This window comes from Pteronotus mesoamericanus, unplaced genomic scaffold (genome assembly GCF_021234165.1).
Source record: "Pteronotus mesoamericanus isolate MK-2021 breed Mesoamerican mustached bat unplaced genomic scaffold, CSHL_Meso_final contig_269, whole genome shotgun sequence".
Lineage (NCBI taxonomy): Eukaryota > Metazoa > Chordata > Mammalia > Chiroptera > Mormoopidae > Pteronotus > Pteronotus mesoamericanus.
Window position 1 is genome coordinate 1,444,519 of NW_026555114.1, and position 13,169 is coordinate 1,457,687.

The 13,169-nt window shown below is 36.4% G+C and overlaps 1 protein-coding gene across 2 annotated transcripts in view; it reads left to right on the forward strand.

Moving 5' to 3' along the window:
• Positions 1–13,169, forward strand: part of PPM1D (protein phosphatase, Mg2+/Mn2+ dependent 1D) — a 39,982-nt gene that overhangs the window by 19,200 nt on the left and 7,613 nt on the right. For both annotated transcript variants that reach the window (XM_054574852.1, XM_054574851.1), the window contains exons 3-4: positions 448–572; positions 9,407–9,597. In XM_054574852.1, coding sequence (XP_054430827.1) covers positions 448–572; positions 9,407–9,597 — 316 coding nt within the window. The remainder of the gene's footprint in view (positions 1–447; positions 573–9,406; positions 9,598–13,169) is intronic.

A 13,169-nucleotide genomic window follows, 5' to 3' on the forward strand; every position in this document is an offset into this window, starting at 1 on the left:
GTATTTCCTATTAATTCTTAAAATCAAAAGTATTAAAGCTGAAGTTCTGAGTATACTCAAATCCCTCAAAAACTTCATGACCTTTTCTTTTTAATTTCTTTTATCGCTATTTAGTCCATCTCATTTATATCTCCCCCCTCATTTTTTTAGTTATCAAGTTTTCTTTTTTTGTTAACATGATCTCTACTAAATTTTCTTCCTATTACTTCCATTTCATTCTGTCTAGCCTGCTTTAATAATAATTCTCCTCATCTTAATCTACCTGTTTTGTCTTTCCTCTCTGAACAGGAACTTTGGCTTATCCATCTTTGTATCTGAAACAGATAAGTCATTATTTTGTGATAATATAATCTGATTTTATTAGTTACTTAATACATAGAGCTACCTTAGTTATTACATGTTGTTACATTTTAATCATGTAGAGTATTTATATGAACTCTTTTTTAGTGTGGTGAACAAGTCTGGGGTGAATCGTGTAGTTTGGAAACGACCTCGGCTCACTCATAACGGACCTGTTAGAAGGAGCACAGTTATTGACCAGATTCCTTTTCTGGCAGTGGCGAGAGCACTTGGTAAGTATGGCTTACATTTGGTGAAATTGTATTGGATTTTCTCCAATATATGGTGGCAAAATAAAAGAGATTCTAAACCTTCATTTGTCATATAATGGGGGTAGAACTTTAAACCTAATTGAGGGAAAGGTTAAAATATGGATTTCTATTTTAATTGCTCCTTGATCATGAGTCATGTTCAGTGTTCTGCTAATTCCCACCTATATTTGGGCAAGTATATGTATGCCTAGGTTTAATGCTACCCTTAAAACTATTTCTAAATGACCTTACCTACTTCAGCCCTTTATATTTCTCTTAAGAGTCTTCAAAGCTCCTCTTTCCTTTAGATAGCAAAGTAAATTATCCATAACAAATTAAATTACTTTCTGGTCTACCTGGTTTTGAAAGAAAGGCTATAGAAGATTGTAGCTATAAAAATCTTACTTTGAATTTCCTAGTTAAATTTTATTCTTAGAAAACACCAATTTTTATCATCTCTCTTTTCTCTAACAGATACTTGAGTACTGACTTGGTGCCAGGCATTCTGTTAGTTTTTGGTGAGATAGTACAGATATATGTATACGTAGATATGGAACAAGACTGTGTAGCTGGAGAGACAGGCAGTAAAAAAGTAAGCTTGTGTCCTTGCCGGTGTGGCTTAGCTGTTTGCAGGGTCATCCCTTACACCAAAAGGTTGGGGGTTGATTCCTGGTCAGGGCATATACCTAGGTTATGGGTTCAGACCCTGGTTGGAGCACATATGGGAGGCAACCAATTGATATTTCTCTCTCACATCTCTCTCTCTCTCTTCACTCCTTCCCCCTCCCCTCTAAAATCAATAAACATATTAAAACAATAAAAATAAAAAAGAAGTAAGCTTTAAATGAAATAATACAGATTACAAAGTACCACTAGAGAAAGAAACAGGGTCCTGTGATAAAGAATAATTTAAAAAGAGAAAACTATTTTAGACATTGTGATGAGAATGCTCCTTTGGGAAGTGTTATTTTAGCTGAGATTTAATAAATGGCTGAGAAGGAACTGTTCTTTGATTTTTTTTTTTTTCCCCCCTCACCAGATTGTGGTTTATTATAAGGAATGTAACTGAGGAACAGCCTGTCCTGACTGATGTAGTTCATTCGGTTGGGTGTCATCCTGCAAAATGAAAGGTTGTGGGTTTGATTCCTGGTCAGGAAAGATGCCTAGGTTGCAGGTTGTGTATGAGAGGCAACTTACCGGTGTTTCTCACATTCATGTTTCTCCTTCCTTTCCTTCTCTCTAAAAATGAATGACTGAATGAATGAAATGAAAAATCTGTTAAAAATTCCCTCCTTTAATTTAAGAAACAAAAAACAACCTGAAGAACAGCTAGATGAAAGAGATGCATAGAGCAAGGTATGGGGACGAGGCGCAGAGCTCCTATGCCCTCTCCAGGAGCTGTTCTTCCCAAATCTCAATGTGTTCACTGCCTGGGATGCTCTCTGAACACCATCATTTTTTCAAAAAGAAGCTATTCTTGTGAAGAACCTTTTGAAGAATATTGCAGGCTTGGATCCTGAATTAGGAAAGAGCTTGGCATGTTCTAGGAATTATCAAAAGGTTGGAGTTAATAAAGCAGTGTGGGCCACATCATGAGAGATAACTAGCATTCTAGCCTAAGTGTACTGGCAAGCATTAAAAGATACTAAGCTAAGGACTAACATCTGATTTGCCTTTTCAAAAGATCATTTTTCATATTACTATCTCTTGTTCATCTTTGGTGATCAAATGCACATGGTACCAGTCTTCATGAAGCCTATAATATAGTGTGAGGAGAAATAGATGATAAAAAAAAAATGAGAAATTTATTCTAAAAGGTGTCCTATAGGAACTAAACAACATGATGTGCCAGTAATTGGCAGGAGGGCTACTTTAAAGAGGATGATCAAGGAATATTCTTTAAAGAGGTGACATTTGAAATGAATAAGACCTGGAGGAATAGGGACAAGGAGAAAAACAGTCAAATTAGAGCCACAGCATTTGCAAAGGCCATTAAGCAGCTAGTGAACATTTCATTGGGGTAGGAGGTGAGAAGGGCCTTGGGGATTGTCTAGCACATATTCTCTTCTCCTACTAAACAGCATTCTGATTTCCTTTTGGGAAATTATATCTCCCCTACTATGTGTGTTCTTAGTTTAGACATTCTTATTCAGGATCCTTTTGTAAAACATAAAATATCTGGTATATGATGACTCCAGTTATATCAGTTATATTCTCTATTCTAGGATTTTGAATTGTAAATTTAGTAAGGACAAAAATTTAAAAAATTGGAATTAATTTGTCCTAGTGATAGAAATTCCTTCAGCAGTATCCATTACAGTGGTTGGGTGTTCCTGTCTAGTTGCTTGGAAATGCCCTGTTTCCATTCCTCGTTCTCTAGTTTCTTATCTTTTGTGTGAGCAGCTACTTGATTTTTTTTCTGAGTTGCCTTTTTGGTCTGTATTAACTTGAGCTGGAAATTGCTGCTTGCAAGCAAAGAAACCTAATGCAGGAAGGAAAGGTTGTTTTCTTTAAGGAACATGAATGAAGCCAGTGTGATAGAGCAAAAGTAGAGACATAAAATGAAGATGAAAATGAGGACACCTACCTGATTAAGAAGGGCCATGCAGGCTAAGATAAGGGGTCTGGTGAAGACATTATGGGTGCTAGGCAAGAACTAAATCCTGCAAGGCTTTCTAGATCACAGTAAGAATTTCATTTTAAATGCTTTTGGTAAAGGATTGAAGAGTATAGGAGAAGTATATAATAGGGGTTAAGAGACTTTGGAGCCCAAATTCCTAGGTTCTAATCCCAATGCTGTTACTTACTGTACAAACTTGGGCAAATTACTTAATATATTGTGGATGACTTAATACATGTAAAATAGTGCCTGTCACATAGTAACTGCTCTCTAAATGTTAGCTGTTATTGTTGCTTATTGAAATAGGACAGTGACATGATCCAGGTTGTTGTTTTTTTTTTGTTGGTCTTTTTTTTTTTTTAAAGATTTTATTTATTTATTTTTAGAGAGAAGGGAAGGAGAGAGGGAGAGAAACATCAGTGTGTGTGGTTGCCTATCTCCTACTGGGGACCTGGCCCACAACCCAGGCACATGCCCTGACTGGACATCGAATTGGCTACCCTTTGGTTCGCAGGCTGGCATTCAACCCACTGAGCCACACCAGCCAGGGCTAATCCAGGTTTTTTGTTGTTTGTTTGTTCAGTTTTTTTGCTAGATCATATGGTAGCTTTAATGTTTGAGGAACATCCATATGGTTTTCCATAGTGGCTACACAAATTTATATTCTCACCAACCTACTCCAGTTTGTTTTTATTTTTTTAAAAGATTTTATTTATGTATTTTTAGAGAGAAGGGGGAAAGGAGGGAGGAAGAGAGGGAGAGCAACCTCAGCGTAAGAGAGAAATGTACATATGGAAGGAGTAATAAGGTACAACAAGACTGAGCAAGAGCTGCAAGTAAAATACCTGTACAATGAAATTCAGGAGAGCATATCTTGAAAGCTAAGAAAGAGTTTTAAGAAGGTATTTTGTTATATGTTGGTTTTACCTCTTTTTTTTTTTTTTTTTTTATGTAAGTATTTCAGATACTGTTGATAGTTCAGGTAAGGGGAAGACTGAGAAGTGACCATCTGGTTTAGTAGCAATATGGAGGTTCTTGGTGATTTTGACTAACTATCTTTTGGTAGGATAGTGAAACCCCAATCATTATTGGAGTTTGTTCAAGAAAGAGCAAGAGGAGGAAAATTTGATAAAGCAAGTATAGACACTCCTTCCAGTTGTTTTATTGTAAGGAGAGAAATGAAGTTTTAGCTGGATCAGAAAGTATATGGTCAAGAGAGAGTTTGTGGCTGTTATTTTAAAAAGTGAAGGAATAATAGCAGTTGTTAGGAAAGATTCACTAGAACAGTGAAAACTTCACAGAGGAGGTAAATGGTAATTGCTGTAGTAATGTCCTACAACATTTTAATGCAACGTGGTAAAAAAAATACATGGAAATGAAGGAATCTTGATATAAAAACCTTAAGTGGGAGAGATGAAATGTTTTAGTTATGAAAAAATGCCTTGTTTTTTCTCTTGCATTTTATATCACATTTCCTCCTCAAAAAATAGTAATACCTTTTATATTTGAACATTTAAGCTAAAAAAATGCTTTGTCAGTTGCTTTTTCAGTCCTTATTCTGGTATGTGGGGAAAAGCTTTTAAAAGAAATATATTTTTTTTAAGTTTAATTTGTTACAGGATAATACTTATTGGCCTTTGGTAAAATAAATGATAACATTTAGCATCATTATTATGGTTTATGGCCATGTTTTTCTTTTTTTTTGTGAAAGAAAGAAGATTACTTATAAAAATGGGTGCCACTTAGGCACTGATGATGAACGAACATGTACGAACGTGTATTTACTTGACTATAAGTGTAGCAAAGGTGCCTTCTAGTGGTGCCCTGGTGGAATTGCATGTGAGTCTTGGAAATCATTTATTCTTCAAACAGGTATTTTTATTGAGCGCGTATGTGCCAAGCACATGGTCTTTGCCCTCGTGGGCTTACAGTTTAGAAAAGGGTAGAAGCATTCCTCAAATGATCACAAAAAGAACTTGAAAGTTACAACTCTTAAGTACTTGTTTATGGGCTAAAGAAAACTTAAAATAGGAGTATTTTACCTACCGGGAAAGGCCAGAAGAGTCATGTTTGAGCTGAGGTCTGAAGAATTACTAGAAATTAAGAGAGAAAGAAAGTGTGCTCCAGGCACAGGAACTGCATTTGTGAACAGCTCTGTGGTATAGGGGGAAGCATGGTGAATATGAGGGACTCTGATGAAGGCCATTATAGCTGGAACAGAGAGAAAGGAATGAGGCATGGATAAAATGAGAAAATAATGCATTTTTATAGTCTGTGGATATCTTAAGAACAAGAGTAAACTATTGCAGAGTTGACGTGGGAAATATATAACTAGATTTGTGTGTGTTTTAAAAATTACAGCAAAATACATATAAAACTTGTTATCTTAACCATGTTAAGTGTACAGTTCAGTGGTGTTAAGTACATTTACACTTCTGTGCAGTCTTCACCCCATCCATCTTAAATTTGTGTTTTAAAGAGGTGGTTTTGGTTGTAGTTTTGAGAATTGGTTAGTTGAGGCAAGAGTTGCTGGAAAGCTCTGCACGGGAATCTACCTGCAGAGGAGGTAGGGTGCTGAAATTCACTAGAGGTAAGGACCTCTGGGTGTCCTGTGCCCTGGCTGGCTGCCAAGTGTTACAGGCGCAAGCAAAGAACATAAGAAAACCAGAAGAAAGACCTCATTCTCTTCTGGTGTTCCTCCAGTGTCACTACTTGAGGACAAAAGGAAATGGCCATTGAGCAAGCAACTGACAATGTCTGCCACAATGTCCAAGACTCCTCCCTTCAGTATGTATAACAATGACATTCTGACCCTATTTTGTTAGAAAAACACTTAGTTCAAGGCCCAATTCTGATCCTTACTCATTTGATCTCAAGTAAAGCCATGTAGATCCCCTTAGCTGGTAAAATAAGGGAACTGGATATACCATATGTTCCTAAATTTGGCTGTAGATACAAATCAGTTCTATAGACTTTTACTGGCAAATGTAAAATAACTTGAACATTGAAACAATAATAACAGGAATAAATTATAACATTGAGGAAATAAAGAGTCTATAGTGATACTAAAAAGGTTATAAAGAGGTAGAGGGGAGAATAAAAAGCTTCTCTTTAGAAAAGACATCTAATAAATGTAGTTAGAATGTTCTAATTCTATAATCAGTTTACAGCCATCACAGTAACAGCTGATTCATGCAAGAATCATTAATGGATTCTAAAGTATGGCATATTTTGGTGGAGAACAGGGTATTTCACACAGTCTCAAACTGGCACCATACAGATTAATGATCAGATATAAAAAAATAAGGTCACTTTTACAATGTTGATAGACAGCACTTTTAACCAAATGATCAAGCTTGGCATTGCCAGTAATGGGACAGACTGACACTTTGTGCCTCGTAATATAATAATCTGAGGATGATACTACTTCAGCTATGTAATTCTGGCCAAGAAAACCTTTAACTAGAACACAAACCTGATATCTGGCATCAGGAGAACAGGAGAAAACAGACAAATCCAAATTAAGGGTCATACCACAGAACAACTGGTCTGGCCTCCACAATTGTCAGTGTCATGAATGACAAAAACAAACCAAAGAACCTAGAGAATTTTTCTAGGTTAAAAATTTAAAAATATGATAATTAAATGTAATTAATTATCCTTGAGTGGATCCTAGATATTAAAAAAGTATTATTGGGACAATGGGGGAAATTTGAACAGGAATTTTATTTGTATTACACAATACTGGATCAATATGAAATTTCCTGAGTGTGGTTATATGGAAGAACATCCTTATGCTTAGGAAATAAATGCTGAAATTTTAATATTTAGAGAAGTGTCTTGATGTCTGCAACCTAATCTTATATGGTCTGCCAAAAATATATAAACCATCTCTATCAGCAAATGGCAACATTATGTAGAAAATCCCAAAGAATCTCCAAAAAAGCTTCTAGAATTAGTAAGTGAATTCAGCAATGTCACAAGATCCAAATTCAACATACACAGTCACTCATTTTTAGGTACTAGAAATGAACAATTAAGAACTGAAATTTAAAAAGCGTCATTTATAACATGAATACTTAGGTGTAATTGTAATAAAATGCATTCAAGATTTTGTTTGCTGAAAACTATAAAACACTGGTGAAAGAAATGAAGACCTAACTAGAGATACACCTTGTTCTTGGATTGACAGATATATTCTTAAGATGGCATTGATCTCCAAATGGATCTATAAGTTCAGTACAATCCCAATCAAAACCCAGAGTTTCAGGGGGTGTTGGGTGAAGGGGGTAAAGGGGGGGAAATTAGGGCAACTGTAATAGCATAAATAATAAAATATAATTTAAATTAAAAAAAAGAACACCCAAAACAGCCCTGACTAGGGTGGCTCCGTTGGGCATTTTCCCACAAACCATAGGTTGCTGGTTTGATTTTCAGTCAGAGCACATACCTGGGTTATGCGTTCTGTCCCTTGATGGGGCACATAAGTGAGGCAACCTATTGATGTTTCTCTCCCTCTCTTCTTTCTCCCTTCCCTCTCTCAATCAATCAATCAATCAATAAATATCTTTAAAAGAACAGTTTCAGAAATTTAAGCTGGGTGAAATTAGCCCTTCCTCAGGAAATGTATTGAGGTTTAGGGAGAAAGAAAGAGATTCACAAGGTACTGGGGACTAGTAATTTTGGAGTTGTTAATAAAAGAGTAATTACAAGCTTGACAGGATGATTTTGCCAAAATGTTTACTTAGTTTGCCTAGATAGATAGATAGACAGACAGACAGATAGATAGATAGATAGATAGATAGATAGAGGTTTCTCTAGAAGATAAATAAGAACAATAGTTGTTCCCTAAGTGGAGAACTGGGAAGGACAGGGAAGAGAGATTTTTCACTGTATACCTTTTTGTATCTTTTGGGTTTTGTGCCATATAAATGTATTACTTATTTAAGTAAACAAATTTTAAAAGTATTTTCAAATTTATAAAGACATTAATGTTAGTTTATATGGGAGAAATTGTGATCCTTCTTCAAGGTCCCAGTTTTGGTGTGGAACAGGGTATTTCACATAGTCTCAAACTGGCACCTTAACAGGTTATCAGGTATAAAAAGGTATATACCAATGCAGACTTATAATCTGCATTGGATTGAAAGCTGGAATTCCTTCTTTCACCTATATTTTAAGTTTTGACATATGAAGGATTCTGCTTTATGTAAATTTATGTTCTTACTTGGAGTGGCAATATTATACATAATGGGAAGAAACTGCTTTTGAAAGTTTTAATAATTCATGAATTTTGTAATTGCTACCTTAATATTTATCTTAACTATTTCCATGTTTCTTTTGTTATAATTTCATTAACCAGGGAGCTTTGTTTTGCTGATATAAAGAGGTAAATGTGTCTGTGAGCTGACCTGAGTTATAACTGGCTTTTAGTGGTTACCTGTTCTCTTATGCTACTCTGAATGATGACTTGCCCCTTTTAAGATGGTGGATTAGCAAATAAGGAAGGGAAAAAAGCGAAGAGTCAGTCCTGCCAAAAGGGGTAAAAACTATTTATCCTCTTGTGCAAAAACCTTTAAGAACCTTCTTTTTCTGGTACACGGAAAGGGTGAACTCTTATCTCCAAAAATTGGTCATACGATAGGTTAAGAGCATAAATATGCCCACTTTTATCTCTAGAACTTTGTTCCAAGTAACTGGCACTTACTCTGTACTGTTTTGATGGTCTAGGGGTCAACCTTCTAGGAAGAAGGTTTTCAGGTAGCCACCAAAGGAGTCTTATTTGTAGTACAAGTTCTCCCATCTTATCTTCACAATTAACTTTATTTAATCTTGGCCCTTTGCTCTTCCCTCTATAACTTTATTTTTTAAAAAGATTTTATTTATTTACTTATAGAGAGAGGGGAAGGGAACGAGAAAGAGGGGGAGAAACATTCATCATGTCGGTGCTTAATCCACTGAGCCACACCAGCCAGGGCAGAAGGCATACTTTTTACGAGGTTAAAGGAGTTACCTTAAATCTCTCATTTGCTAGGAAGCTTTTTTCATATATATCATGAGTGGATTTTGAATGTTATCAAGTACTTTTCTGCACATATTGAGATGAACATGTAGACTTTCTCCTTTAATTTACTAGTTTGTGATACTACTAGTTTGGAAATAATATTTCTTGCTTCTTCTATTCCCTCTCTGGCAGGTGATTTGTGGAGCTATGATTTCTTCAGTGGTGAATTTGTGGTGTCACCTGAACCAGACATAAGTGTCCACACTCTTGATCCCCAGAAGCACAAGTATATTATCTTGGGAAGTGATGGACTTTGGAATATGATTCCACCTCAAGATGCCATCTCAATGTGCCAGGACCAAGAGGAGAAAAAATACTTGATGGTGAGAAGTGACTCAATTTTTTTTAAAAGATTTTATTTATTTATTTTCAGAGAAGGGGGAAGGGCGGGAGAAAGAGAAGGAGAGAAACATGGATGTGTGAAAGAAATATCAGTTGGTTGTCCCTTGCATGCCCCCACCCAGGGACCTGGCCCACAACTCTGGCATGTGCCCTGACTGGGAATCAAACTGCTCACATTTCAGTTCACAGGCTGGCAGTCAATCCACTGAGCCATACCAGCCAGGGCAACTCAGTAATTTGATATTATTGTAAACACATTGTTCTGGTGGTTTTGTTCACCTTAAGTAGATTTTTGCATTTGCCTGGCTCTAGAAGTAAGTAATATATAGCTTTTGCAGCTCATTAGGGGTACGAGACAGGAAATAAATAAAACTAGATAACAAAACACATAACCACTGACTTCATTATGAACAGCCCATGACTTACTGGCCTATGAAACCTCACCAAATCTTTTTAAAAAAAATTGAGATACAATTCACACCATAACATTTACTCCTTTTCTTAAAAAAAAGATTTTATTTATTTATTATTTTTAGAGAGAGGGGAAGGGAGCGAGAGGGAGAGGAACATCAATGTGTGATTGCCTCTTGTGCACCCCCTACTGGGGACCTAGCCTGCAATCCAGGCATGTGCCCTGACTGGGACCTGAACTGGTGACCCTTTGCTTCACAGTCCAATGCCCAATCCACTAAGCAACACCAGCCAGGGCGTAACATTTACTCTTAAAGCATATAATTTAGTGGTATTAAATTGTATTAAATTGACTCCATTCAGTCACTCAGCTAACATTTTAGGTACTGGGAACAGGGAATACAAAGGTAAATAGAATATAGCCCTTGCTCAGCATTTGCCACATTATTACAAATAGGAGTACCATTTCATTGTGAGTTGTTTAAACATAAAAGAGTTATGTCTTGATTCATTTTTACAACTTTGGGGCTAGCATGTTGCTTTTGGTAAGTGACACCAGTAAGAGAAAGATTAAATAAAGACTATTTTGTCTGTTGAATTTAGAATTTTTTTTTCAAAGATTTTATGTATTTATTTTTAGAGAGAGTCAGGGAGAAAGAGAAGGAGAGAAACGATGTGTGAGAGGAAAGATCTATCGGTTGCCTCTTGCGCGTTCCCCAACTGGGGACCCAGCCTGGAACCCAAGCATGTGCCCTCACTGGCAATTGAACCTGCTACCTTTCATTTCACAGGCTGTCACTTAGTCCATTGAGCCACATCAGCCAGGGTGGATTTAGAATTTTTTGATGATGAGAGAGAGAGGGGCATTTCAGTGACATGATGAGGCCAAAAGCCAGTTTGTAGTGGATTGGGAGAACCTATTTATAAATGCCAAAGTGTTTTTAGAATGAGTATTCTAAGGAAGCATGCATATAAGAATATTTAGAACAAGTGTTAGGAAAACTGATATGGAGAAGATATGAAACTGGGAAAGATTGCATAAGGAAGTTTCATGGATGATAGTGATACTTGAGCAAGTCTTAAAGGTGGGGTTGAGTTTACCTGGTAATAGATTAAAAAAGGTGAGAGAAGCTTTCCAGGCAAGAAATAGGATATGTAAAGTCAGAGGAGAGACAAATATGACATACTCAGGTTTCACAAGTAGCTTGATGTCAGTGGAGGATAGGAGGCAACAAGGTTTTGAATAGTCTGTTTTGAAGTTAGGTCTTCCAGTCAGGTAGTGGAGAGCTAGTGAACAGCTAGCTCCATTTGGAAAGCTTATTCATTGCTTTCCAAATGGAATATAAAATAGAGGGTAGATGATAATAGATGTGAGGATTCTATTTATTGGGAGCCCCTTAATAAATTAAACTGATGCAAAGTTGTCAATGAAAGAGAATGGGTGGCATCAATGATTAGGGAAGAATCCTTGAGAGAAGGTGACTTTTGATAAGGCCAGGGGTGGGGGTGTGGTAATAGTTATAAAGTCTATGTCCACTTCTCTTCACTTGTTGATTCTTATTGGAAGTGTAACTGATTTGATTTTTATTAATGGATCCTTAGGCTTCCTCTTTGGAGGCTGCTGTTATATTCTAAAGACATTTTCAAGTGTTATCTAAGGCAGCAGTGGTAAAAACATTTATATACACAAGAAGAAAAGAACACAAGTGGTAGAATTGGTAGCACATGGTTTTTTAAGGACGGAGAATATGATACAGAAATTTCTAATGGTGACTGGGTAGCTATTATCTAGAAGAGATGCCCTGGGTGGTATGGCTCAGCGGATTGGGTGCCAGCCAGCTTGCGAACCGAAAGATCCCTGGTTTGATTCCCAGTCAGGGCACCTGCCTGGGTTGCAGGCCAGGTCTCCAGTTGGGGGCATGTGAGAGACAAGTGATCGGTGTATCTCTTGGCACACTGAGGTTTCTCTCCCTCTTTCTCCCTCCCTTCCCCTCTCTCAAAAAATAAATAAACCTTTTTCTTTTTTTTAAGAAGAAATGCATTACTTTGGGGGAGAGGGGTGATAATTAGTTCAGATGTAGGCATGTTTCATTGAAAGTAACTGTGGTTCATCCAGACATTATCAGTAGGCAGAAATATTTGAGAGAGAAGCCTGGAAATACTAATTTGAGTGCTAACAGCAGTTAGGTAAAGCTGTAGCAATTTGTGAGATCAACCAATGAGATGGTATGATGGAAGAAAAGGATACAACATTGGGGTGGGGATTCAAATCAGCAGAAATGGTGAGCTGAGAGGGAATTTTAATTAATGTAGTAGAAATGGCTTACACAGATTTTTTTTTCACGGAAATAGAAGCACACTGAAAAAGTGAAAAAAGTAAAGTTCTCAGTGAGATGCTATTTGGAGAATAATGAAATGTATAATGGGGAATATGATAGATTCATGAGTTAGAAATTAATGCTGCCTTTGAATAATATTTACTTCTATACATAAAAAAATTAATATTACCTTTCATCAGTTCTGAGGTGCATGCTTTTTCATATGAGAAAGTGGGGGTGGGGGGAAAGGCAGTGTTAAATCATTGGGAATGCAAGGATGGCTTAATATTAAGTTTTTAAACAAAGCAGTGGAGAAGGGTTATTTGTAGTTGCCATCATTAATGTGTAGAAATATTGTATTATACTCAAGATCAGACAACCCTAGGTAAAGATTACTCCCTGTTTTTCCCCAAGGAAAGGATGAAAAAAAAACCCAGTTCTGGATCCAGTTAGAATATATAGAGTTAGGGATACAGATGACAAGCAAATGACTTAGAGTACATTATATGTATATTTTTCTGTATTGCTCATAGTACTGTATAGTACATTATATAGAACACATTATAGTGTATTAATAATATTTTTGTAGAGTACATTAATATATTTTATTACATTACATTAAATAACATTTTTTTCCACTTGTAGTTCATGATTTTTTTTTTTTTTTTTAATCTTTGTACTTTAATTTTGGAAGAAATCTTAAGAACATAACTGTGATCCAAGAAGAGTGAAACCAGAAAGGAGAAAATGCTAGTTCAGGCCTGTTATTGAGCAGGTTAATACTATGGGCAACTGGGATTTGATCCAATTCTCTTGGGGGCTGT